The sequence below is a fragment of the Thermobia domestica genome, chromosome 18 (assembly GCF_964235325.1).
Source record: "Thermobia domestica chromosome 18, izTheDome1.hap1.1, whole genome shotgun sequence".
In the NCBI taxonomy this organism is placed as follows: Eukaryota; Metazoa; Arthropoda; class Insecta; order Zygentoma; family Lepismatidae; genus Thermobia; species Thermobia domestica.
In genome coordinates, this window is record NC_137471.1 from 26439509 (window position 1) to 26452287 (window position 12779).

General features: G+C 33.3%; 1 protein-coding gene across 1 annotated transcript in view; it reads left to right on the forward strand.

The window, feature by feature from the left end:
- The window catches only part of LOC145674912 (obg-like ATPase 1), a gene marked incomplete at its 5' end in the record, with an annotated part of 187156 nt that extends 176966 nt beyond the window's left edge, over positions 1-10190 (forward strand). The window contains 1 exon segment of the mRNA XM_081745171.1: positions 2124-10190. Within this exon segment, the coding sequence (XP_081601297.1) occupies positions 2124-2234 (111 nt within the window).
- Positions 10191-12779: the final 2589 nt, after the last annotated feature.

Below are 12779 nucleotides of genomic sequence, written 5' to 3' on the forward strand. Positions count from 1 at the left end.
AATAACATGAGAATTTCTTCATCTCCTCTTTAGACCCCTTAAAAACTAAAAGTATTAACTTTTTTCAATTTTCCTGTGGGTTAGTACCGAAAGGCTTCGGAAGTGTCTAAACATTTTGAGGTGTAGAAGATGTTCCATATAAATAACGTGGGAAAGATTTTTCAGTTCCCCGTTAAAGACCCTTCTACACTTGGAAATTTTTATTTTTGATTTACTTGGACAACGCTAACAAAAACATATAAGCATACCAAATTTTTAAGTTTTTGTTCCAATTCCAAGTACCTAAATATGAGATAAGTTAAAAAAAAAATCCATTTTAATAACACAGGACTTTCTTCATCCCCCGTAGACCCCTTAAACTTAAAAATATTCACTTTTGGCAATTTTTCTGTTGGTTAGTTCCGGAAAGCTACAATCATGTCAAATTTCAACTTACCACGTGAACCGGAAGTACCCGTTATTTTATGTCAGTGAGTTCATGTAGTTTTGTATATAGCTAGAATTTTTTTAAAAAATCTGGTAATGACAGTAGCGTGAAATTTACATTTACATTTATAAATGAATCCGCGATCAAAGAATATTTGGGAATATACACTGGTGCCAATCAACAATACTATAAGACTGCATACCCTCTCATACCTCAAATATGTGAGGTTTTTAACCTCACCAATATTTTTCAGATTTAACCAAAATAGTATGATAATCAAAAAAAATAGAAGGAAAAAATAGAAAGTAAAAAGAAATCTAACCTCACCACATATTTTCAAGTTTGCGATATAGAGAATCACCGATATCAACAGATTGATTCCATGAACGAATTAAGGGAACACGGTGGCTCAGAGGTAAAGCGCTTACCTCTGGTGCCTGGGGTCCCTGGTTCGATCCTCGGTCAAGTAAGTTTATGGTGGACAATATCGTGGTACTCCCACTTCCTCCCACTTTCTTATTCCACCAATCTTCCTTCATCATTCACATGCTTTAATGATCATCTCCCGTAGCCTAAAAGAACATAACGTGGGGCGTTAAACTCAAAGATTTCATTTTTTTTCTTGAACGAACTTGGCCGAATTAATAGCTCTAGATGTCTATTGAAAAAGTACAAATTTGGCTTTTGTTTAACACTTGTCGTGTGAAGTAACGAACGGACGGACTAATATTACAATCTTATAAGGCAACTAGCGTAATCCTAATAGCATTACAATTTTATAAGGCTCACTATCGTGATCCTAATAACATTACAATCTTTTAAGGCCTACTAGCGTAATCCTAATAGCATTACAATCTCATAAGACCCAATATCACGATCCTAAGAACATTACAATCTTGTAAGGGGCAATAGCGTGATCATAACAACATTACAATCTTATAAGACTTACTAGCGTGATCCTAATAGCATTGTAATCTTATAAGGCCCACTGTCGTGATCCTAATAACATTACAATCTTATAAGGCCCACTAGCGTAATCCTGATAACATTACAATCTTTTAAGGCCCACTAGCGTAATCCTAATAGCATTACAATCTCATAAGGCCCAATATCATGATCCTAAGAACATTACAATCTTGTAAGGGGCAATAGCGTGATCATAATAACATTATAATCTTATAAAACTTACTAGCGTGATCCTAATAGCATTGTAATCTTATAAGGTCCACTGTCGTGATCCTAATAACATTACAATCTTATAAGGCCCACTAGCGTAATCCTGATAACATTACAATCTTTTAAGGTCCACTAGCGTAATCCTAATAGCATTACAATCTTATAAGGCCCAATATCATGATCCTAAGAACATTACAATCTTGTAAGGGGCAATAGCGTGATCATAATAACATTGCAATCTTTTAAGGCCCACTAGCGTGATCCTAATAACATTACAATCTTGTACGGCCCACTAGCGTGATGCTATTAAATGTCATCATCGTCATAGGTAATCTGCCATTACTATCAGGTCAGTTGCTGCAAATTTAGAAACTTTCATGCACCACGGTTCTCGGCTAACCTCTCCGTCTTGATGTAGGAATTCTATGTTTTAATACCATTTACTAATTATGTATATTTTTTTGGACTGTATCTTCTATATAAATACATACATTAATAAGCTCCATTTCTGTTCTTCCAGGCTGCAGGGAAATACAGGCAACAAGGTCGAAATTACGTGGTAGAAGATGGCGACATTATCTTCTTCAAATTTAACGCCGGTGCTGGTTTGAAGGATGCGAAGAAGAAGTGATACAGAATTATGCTACTGCTCCTAATTCACCTCTACCTGAATATGATCCTCTTTTCGTACTGTGGTCTTACCCCACCAGCTGTTTGATCGATTGAGTGAAAAAAAAAAAAACAATCACCATTAACATCATCATTATCAGGAACAACAAGAGCTGGATAAAGATAAATACTTTTGTAGAGGACTTTTTTTTTTAAAGTAAAAAAAAAAAAATACTATTCTCAACGAAAGGAGACAGTAGATAGACTTATAAAGACATAATTACATAGCTACCTAAAATATTATCTATGGAGTTCAGAGTAAGCCCTTAAGAATAAAGGTATCATTCTTAACTTTTGTCTAATCTATTTAAAATAAACATGTCTGTTTTTTGTGTTGTTCTTAAGAAATTACTGTTTATTATTGTTAGTTCTACTGATGTGATTAACCATATTGATAAACGAATTAGTACTTGAAAATCTCAAGTAAAATTTCTTAAAATTGCTGATAATAAAGAAATTAAAATGTCTTTGAGATTATATATACTAAATCAATATGACTTGATATTCTATTATAAATACCAAATCTGTATGACTCGATATTCCATATTCCATGTTCAAATTATATGAAATTTATAGCATTTTCCGTACCATTACTGTATTATTACGATTTTGGAACTGTGTTTGTTTTCCATGGCTGTAATTATATAGCGTCACTCTCTCTGCAATTTGTGCATATTTTTTTTTTTTTAACTACATTGATTCATTGCTAAAAGTAGTTTTTGTCTTCGAAGCGTTCATTTTCACTGATTGATTTTCGTAAATGTGGTTTTATTTTGTTCGTGTGCATAGAAATAAGTAAGTACTTTTCAGTTTTCTTTTAGAAAGTATTAAGAAATTTGGCCCTTAAGAATTTAAATTATATTTTTTTTCTCAATACAAAGCCACGCTTTGAAAGTTACTCTGACTCAGAAAAAAAAAAATGAGGAATATTTATGATTCTTCTTCTCAAAGTAGTAGAAGAAGAAGAAAACTAAAACTAAACAAATAAAATACTAGCGTTGAAGTTCATAACTGAAGCAGTAAACTGTGTTGCTGCTGATTTGGAAGATACATAATCCCAAGCATTATTTTCTAAATATAACTTAGCTACAATATGTCATTCAGCAAACTATTGTACAATATTTTTTTCTCTGTGTTTACAAGAACCAAAATTTCGTTCTGACTATAAAGTAATAAAAAAAATCAGCATTATTGTGTATGAAAATGTTATATGGTGCTTACACATTTTAAATATTGTTTTAATTAAACTAACAAACCTGTGAAACAGTTCATCATATTGTAATGTAAAATTTGCACGGAGTTTTTTGAATAGAAGTGTATTTAATATAAGCAGTATATATTTACTTGGTAACATAATAACATTATGATTTTTTTTTTTTTTTTTTAAATCTTACATGCTTACCTGTTGCAAAACTGCTTTGGTACATATTTTTCCGCAAGGAACATGATGGAAACATTGAAATTCTGTCAAAATTTGTGCAATTTAATAATAAATGCTCTGTAATATCTGTCAGTTCATATTCACGATGACAAGACGTCCAAGCCCATTGAGACATTATTTTAATAAATTATTATTACTATTAAATTGGCAAGAACTTCCAAAATGTATTTAAAAGTGAAAATATGTACTATTTTTAAAGGACAAATAATTTGTTAGAAAGTATAGCGTTATAGTGTAACAATTGTATGCTACTGTCATATACTCATATCAAAGAACCGAGGTCAATTTTATATTGCAAATTCGTACTAAAGATTTTGTACAATTGACTCCCACTTTAGCTTCATAGATACTTACCCTTAAATTCAGTGGGTGTTAGTGTTCCGTTTCAAAACTTCAAAACTTTTACAAATAGATTAAACTAGACGTGGATTTAGAATTAATATGAAAGTTACCCTTGACATAGAAAGAAATAAAGTGAACCTAGAATCAAAATAATATTAGCTAAATATTAGAATTTGCCTTGAATATCGTGGAGTCTCTGGAAGACTCCACAGGTGAAGGAAGTAAACTTTTGTCTAAATACAATGTGCCTAAAACATTGTAGATATCTTATTAAAAGTTTATAATCAAGATCCCAGAAATGAACAAAATAGAACTTTGATTTAAATACAATTTGTCTAGAACATTATAGAACCCTTCATTTACTTTTTATAGCAAAGACCCCGCAGGTGAAGAAAGCAGTTCAGCTTATTACAATTTGCCTAGAACATCATAGAATCACTTCTTAAATGTTTTATAATAAAGACCCTACAGGTGAAGAAAGTAAAATTTAAGCTAAATAAAATTTACCTAGAACATCGTAGAACCTCTCATTAAAATTTATATTTATTAAAGATCCCACAGGTGAAGAAAGTAAATCTTCAGTTAAATACAATTTTCGTAGAACATTATAGAACTCCTCATTAAAATTTTGCAATAAAGACTCCATAAAATTTGATAGTAACTACCCCAAAGCCAAAGAAACTAAAAATCCAGGTAAATACTATTTGACTAAAATAATGTGGAACCCCTTATTAAAATTTCATAAAGATCTACATGTGCAGAAATTAAAAATTGAAACGTTATGTTGATGATGTTGTTTTAGTCAATTTTTAAGCAAATAAATACCCATAAACGGGGAATCCATTAAAAATATATATACAGTTCACTATGCATAAAAATATCTGCAGAAAATATTTATTACTAGATTTACATAGCAAATAAAGGATAGCGATAAATCATGTGACTTCTGTAACAATCATGTTACATGTTGAAAGTGGTCACTATTGACACTGAAACATTTCCGATTTTGGCGAACTACTGTATGAACAATATTGACTACAATGTCTGCAGAGATGCATTCCACGTTTCAATTTCTTCTCCTAGTGCATCCAATGTAGCTGATTCTCTAGGACATCGTGGATGGAATTCGACATTTAGCAAATATCAATCATGCCTCCGTCATTTTGTTTGACTCGTGACAGTCATCGTGAGACTACTGACATCGTAAAAGACAGCATAATATCTTGCCTCATAAATTAATTCTTATTTTTTTTAAAAAAAAATAGACATAGGTAACGACTATCGAAATCTATATACAATTTTCGGGTTCCTCTATAGATTAAATTAGACACAGATTTAACTAGATATGAAACTTGCACTTGATGTAGAAACTAAATGAGACGAATCTAAACTCAAATTTAGAATAAGCTAAATTTAGTTATCTAGAACATCGTCAAAAGTCTTAATCAAAAATCTCATAATAAAGGCTCCCAAGTAAAGAAAGTAAATTTAAAACATTATATATATATATAATATGGTACAAAATAGTGATTCTATCAGAGATGAATAGTTATTTCAAACCTCAATCAACTTCTAATCACTTCGGGCACCTAAAACTCATTAGTGACATTGAGGTCGGGCTTCAGTGCAGCCAACTTTATGAAGTTGTACACCTCTGGTTCTGTATGCACAATTGTTGTTTCCTATTACTATTTTAATTAGTGTTTGTAACCAGAAACGAACACAAGATTATTTCTGCTTTCATAGTATAGCGTCAGGAAAAGAAAAATAGTACAAAATAAAACTTACATCAATGCCTTTCAGAATTTCATGTAAAATTTTATCTGTGTGAAATACACAAAAGAATTAATATAAGGAGTAACATGGATAATGTATCTGTTTGTCCACAAACCTTGGCAAATACTAAAACAGAAATTTTATCTGCCTTTTCCATACATCTTCTCTGTTTAAGAATTAATTTAGGTTAAAGAAAAGGAACAGGAGGTTAAGTAACATGGGGTAAAGAATTAGTCTAGGTTAAAGAAAAGTTACAGGAGAGTAAGTAACATGGGAATTGATAAATGAGTAAAGAAATACTAGCCAAAGGTAAATACAGCTTTTTTTTACACTATATATTTGATTTTTTCAATGTATTCTTCTGCAAACTGTTCTGATGCTCACCGTATCTGAGTATTTAATGTATACAGAACGTTTCAAATCCAGTTTATGTGAAGTTTTGAAGACATTGAGATTAAGTTTTATTTTTAAAAATTCAAGTTTATAAATATTACTCTGTATTTTGTACTTGAAAATTCGCAAACTAGTACATTTCTACATTACACAAGCTTCAGAATCCTAATTTCTTAATACTCTGAGTTTTGTGTTCATAATGATTTGCTATACAGTCAGAAATTTTAAGATTTCACTATACATACAGAGTTGCAAGGTGTTGTGAGTTGAAAATTTGAAGTTTGAATTCAAATCGCTGTTTGAACCTGTGAAGCTACATTATCAGTTAATGCATCAAGATCAGAAAAAGAGATTCATAGATAATAATTCAAGAGCCTGATATATATACTACTCTGTACTTGTATGCTGAAAGTATGTGATTTTACGATATTTACAATCTGTGATTAGCATGTAAGTTAATATGTAAAACTGTTTGTTACGATACCAGGAAATCTCATGTTGATTAAATGCATTGCAATTTCCGTATATTTTTGATTTTACTATCAGAAAAGTTTCCTTTTTTTCGTACATTATTAATTACAAGCGTAATGATGATATAATAATGTGAATAACCGTGTTTCAGAATATAAAGTAAGGTGAATAACCGTGTTTCATAAATATAGAATAAGGTGAATAACCGTGTTTCATAAACATAGAATAATGTGAATAACCGTGTTTCATAAATATAAAATAAGGTGAATAACCGTGTTTCATAAATATAGAAAAAGGTGAATAACCGTGTTTCATAAATATAAAATAAGGTGAATAACCGTGTTTCATAAATATAGAATAAGGTGAATAACCGTGTTTCATAAATAACATAATTACATGAAGATGTTTTAATCAAATGTATCTGAGACATACCAACAAGTGAGAGTTGCATATTTAGTGATTTTGCTTTGGAAAACTGTAAATCCTGACGTTTTTGTCAGAATTTTCACATTATGATAATGGTTCTGAATGTGTAACAAATTTTGAATGTATGAAGTTTAATATTTTATGGTTTGAAAAAAACCTGTGTAATAATTATTTATGATGCAGATTGTGTTTCTAATTTATTTTTAAGTTACTGTACTGTCATCAACAAAAGTTCATACCAACCCACCCTTTGTGTTCCTTCTGTTTTTAGTGCTTTACTTTAATCATATTTTTCTATAAGGTAGTGATAATAAACATCGCTATTTGTTACAGAAAACCGTACATACATTTGTCCATTCGTTTTGATATTAGTAACCTAACGAACATGTATTGGTTGTGTTCATACTTTTGCAACTGTACTGTATATATTTACCACACAATATGTTAAACTAGATATGTTAATAAAAGTAATTCTTTTTCGTTGATAGTGTCACTAGCAAAATATATTTTCTGGAATAATTTTAAACATATTTGCTAAATTTCTGTACTTTTTAGAACAAAATATCTATAAAGAAGTATCGAACAATACTAAAACAATTGATGGTAAATTTATATATATTTAACACCTTGACTGCCAGAGCGATATCGGCATGATGAATCGTGGGGCTGATTTTATTGGAGGAAAATATGTATCAAAATAATCAAATAATTTCTAGGATAAAACTGTCAGAAGTCGGAAACTAAGGATGTCAAACATCTTTCTGAGGCCGGAGGATTTATTTCACCATTTTAAAAGTTATGTGCTTGTGCATCACCAGTGATTCACACGGCTTCAAAAACAAAACCTGTGAATCACATATGATTCGTATGGCTCTGCAAAGTATAACCACTGTGAATCACCGGTGATACACATGGCGGTCAACTTGTTTTAAAGTATCTGCAGTTGACAGAAATAAGCTTTTGCCAAAACGTATCAGCGACTTCTCAAAACTAAATACAGTCGGATTCATTTCCTGTTACAAAATGTGTGGTGAGTTGCTAAATTTTCTTGTGATGAGCAACATCAGGTTTCTTCTTCTGGATCATTCAACATCAATGGTATATTTCACATTCGCTGTACGTTATGAAGTTCGAGTATTGATAAATGAAAAAATAAATATCTAACTAGGGTGCAACACTTGTCAATCGTACTAAATTGAATATATATATATATATATATATATATATATATATATATATATATATATATATATATATATATATATATATATATATATATATATATATATATCATCTTCAGTATGCTCGGTAGTACCTTTTATATGTAATTTAATTTTTTACATGTATACAAAAAGAAGCAATTTAACATTAAAATGCCCTTGTATACATTTACTTTATTACTTATAGACAAAGTTCGAGGTGGAGTCCGAAAATACGTTTCCCTAGGTGACTGTGGACAGAGGTTGAGATACAAGACCAAAAATAGAACATGACATTTAAGATCAGACGTACATTTATTTTTCCACATAAGTACCACGAACATTGAGACATTTGTCATACTTGTTCGTAAGCTTCAAAAACCCTTCCAGGAAAAATTCAAGGCTCTGCATACGGAAGAAGCATTGTACATATTCTACAACTTCAGCATTGCTTCCAAAGCGCCTATCACTGAGAGTCTTCTTCAAAGGCGGAAACAGATGGAAGTCACTCGGTGCGAGATCAGGACTGTATGGTGGATGGGCAAGGCGCTCCCACCCAAGAGTTGCAATATGGTTTTGCGTTGTCGTCGCTGAATGTGGTTCTTGCATTGTCATCGAACAACAGAGCACCAGATGTTAGAAGGCGCTTTTTCCGAATCGCCTGGGCATCCGCTCGCACTTTCTTCTTTGAGTACGACGTCAAAACGCGCCATCTTTCCATAGATACCAGTCTCAGATTGAAAGACTCGTCTCCGCTTTGGGCAGGCGTTGCGACAGCGCCATCTGCAGGATCGCGGGCGAGAGATACCCACTTGTGTCTGGGTGTGTTGCGCATGCAACCACTTCTTGTTTTCTCCATTGCTGTTCGTTTTCCTGGGGAAAACATTTTCGGACTTCCCCTCGTATTTTTACTACTAGTGAAAACCTGTTTCACTTGCAGCCAAAAATTGGTTTTGTCACTTGAAAAAAAAAAAAAAAAGTTACGTACTAGTTAAAACTAGTTCTGCTAATATTCGTTTACACTTTTCACAACACTTGAACTGTTGTAGCGTATATAATGTGTTATGAACACACTTCTGACAGCTTTATTTCATTGCGAGACAAAATCTGTGTGTTGTGCCTATCAAAATTGTTAAGTGCTTTTTTTTTTCTCACTTGGATTCCAGCATTTGTTGTTCCTTTTTTAAAAAAAAAGCCTTTCTAAAATTGGGGAGAGGGTACATAGATATTATTTATCTGTTTCTAACGATTATTTATGTTGTAATGTGTTGAAACAAGTTAAATTTGGGGCCACATGTGTATTTCAGGAACTTTTTTTTTAATTTATGTGATTGTAATAATAAATGTAATTAAGATTGAGCAATATGTTGCAGAGAATTACAACAGATGTCTCATGGAATTTGTCAGAAATATAATATTTTGTAGACAGTAATCGTTTCTTTTATTAGTGCCCATAAAATACAGTTGAACACAATTTAAAAAAAAATGTGTCATTCCTGTTGGAACTCTCTGCAACGTGTTGCCAGCTCTTACAAAAATTTTTTTGTTTAGATCTTGTGAAGAATTTTGATCCCAAATTGAAAAACAACGGAAATTTCTTTTTTTTTTTTAAATTTACTTTTGGTACATTTTGTTCTGATGGGTGACGTTAATTCGGTATGTTATTTTTATTATGATGTGTTTTGAATACTGCTGTACTGTACATTATTGTTTGTTTGTTTGTTAGTGTGAGTGGGAAGACCACTGCTTGTGCCAGAGGAAAAAGCTATATTTCCAAAATTCAATCACTCGCAGCATCGCAGAGGTGTCTTTGACTGACTATATTTTGCTTTTGTATACTTGATTGATTAAAATTAAAAAAAGAAAAAAATGTGTAGTTTATTTCCTTTCCTTTTGTTTCTCTAAAATGAACAAGTTATACTCTGGCCGGTGAACGATGATTTCTGACAGCTTTGCACAAGGCCACGGCGAGCGAGCAGAAGACAACAGGCCAACCAACCTTAGGCTCAGAACCTGTCGCGTCTCCATGGTAACCACCGCACATTGCCAAACTTTGACTCACCCCCTCTCTCCCTCAACGAGGAAGTAGACGATTCTCCCCCTACGCGAGAAGCACATGGCAACACCGCACTCCTCAGTCGTCCACGCGAGCTGAGCTGTCAGAAATCATCGTTCGCCGGCCAGGGTATAGTATTTCTCACTTTTACGAGGGTGATTCAGGAAGTAATGCCTCCAAGGTGATGCCTTTATTTGTGTCTGACAGATAACACCGATACAGGTATCAGTGGGAAGCTTGCAATGTCAGCTACAAATGGTGGTATCATTTTTCAACATAGTCCCCATTACGAACAACACTCTTGCGAAAACGCGAAAGAAGGTTTCTCATGCCGTCGACGAAGAATTGTGTTGGCTATTGGCGACACCATTCCCGAACTGTTGCCTCTATCTCCGCGTCACAACTCTAGCGTTGGCCCTGAAGGTGATCCTTAAGTTTGGGGAAGAGCTAAAAGTCGCAGGGCGCAAGATCTGGATTATAGGCAGGATGAGGCAGAATCTTAACAACGCTTTGCCAGCAGGTGGGAGACTTTTAATTTTTTTGGCGGAGGAGAGGACGCGTGGCGGTACTCCATCGACTGATGCTTTGTTTCCGGTTCGTAATGATGTATTCACGACTCGTCGCCGGTGATGTATGTTCCTGGGCGCACAACCTTCCGCAGTCTCAAATTCAATGACAGTCCGCTGTTTCAACCGGACGTCACCATTGGATGCCATGGATTGCTCTATTACTCTGGAACGAGAAGAGATAGGAAGGTGAAACAAATGACATTCTATATCTTAAACAACAGTGCATTAATGATAAACAGTTCAGAATGTTTGCAATACTATTGGCCAAGTAGTGAGCTTGGAGGCATTACTTGGTGAATCATCCTCGTAAGTTTTCGTGCATTCAAACATAGAAAGAGAGTTTTCTTTCGTAATTATTGGTTTGCGTACGCGCTTACGGTGCGAGAGACTCAGATTGTTGGATTATGATCGATGGAAGCTCATGTACGGATCCTATGTTAAGATGTAGGTTTATGTCTCATACAGCCTTGGTGCTGAAGAGGATATTAAATACCCAGTCAACTAACCAAACATAGAAAAAAATACAGTACTACAGAAGCGTCAACCTTCAACAGAAATAGTTGTAACTTGTACGTACGTAGGGATGATCATATCCAGATACCTTTTATCCCAGGCCCGTATCCAGGGGGATCTAGGGGGGGGCGGGCCCCCCCTGAATTTTTACTGGCCCCTCCTAAAATTTTCACGGTAGGCTTACAAGTGAACTATAATGTGGATGGATCGGGCCCCCCAAACTTCGACCGGGCCCCCCATAATTTTTGGCCTGGCTACGGGCCTGTTTTATCCATATGTGGACATTGGCATAGGAGAAAAAAAAAAATCAATGAAAAGTTAACGAATTAAAATTAAGGCGATTTTCACTATTATGCAACACTAATTGTCTTGTTATAAAAGTTAACGTAAAATTTAGTGGCTCAAAATTAATGATATAAAAAAAATTAGTCGATTATTATGGAAAGTTTCTGTTTTTAGACAAAATTAATCAACACAAATCAGCTAATAAGTAGATAAAATCAATGAAAAATATTTCTCAATATTGGAAGTACAAATTAGTTCGGTCCGTTTGTTTGTGGTCAAAAATGGATTTATTTTAAAACAAAGTGAATGAACAGATTAATCAAAGTACTGTCCATCGCTGGCTACTGTTTTTCCCCATCTTTCAGACAATTTTCGAATTCTATCTCCAAAAAAATGTCTCGTCTTTAAGGCGATCCAAGTTATGGGCAAATTTTTGATTTTTGCAGAAGACGTTTTCTTGTTATTAATCTTGTTACAGGTTTTTTTTTGTATTATTTTTTTCAATATCTCGCACCGTTTGCAAGATTGAGCCTACTTTTAGTTGGAGTTTCTAATTCATGTATGATCAGTGTTTTCCTTCTTCTTGTATGCAGTATGCAATAAGCAAATACATTACATACACAATTAGTTATAATGTCAGTGATATATGGTGTTCATTGGGCGAAACACTCCGAACAATAAAGATTCATCTTATCCTGGAGAAATGGTTATCCTTCGTTTTTCATTATCATCTGGCCATAAAATAAACGCCTGAGAGGCACATATACAATAATGCTGTGTTGGAATGTATAACTCATAGGATATGATGCTTTATTAAAATATCAGCACTTTTAGTATATTACTTCCAGTAATAAAGAAATAACAAGTTTTCGAAATGTTCAATTAGAACTGAAAATCTACATAAAATTTGGAATCGATCAGGGAAAACGGCACATTTCTAACACCCATGGTTTTCGAGATCTTATTGTCGAAAAGATTGGAGAAAAACATAGCATTTTAATATATAGAATCTTATAGGGGGAAATATTAATAATAT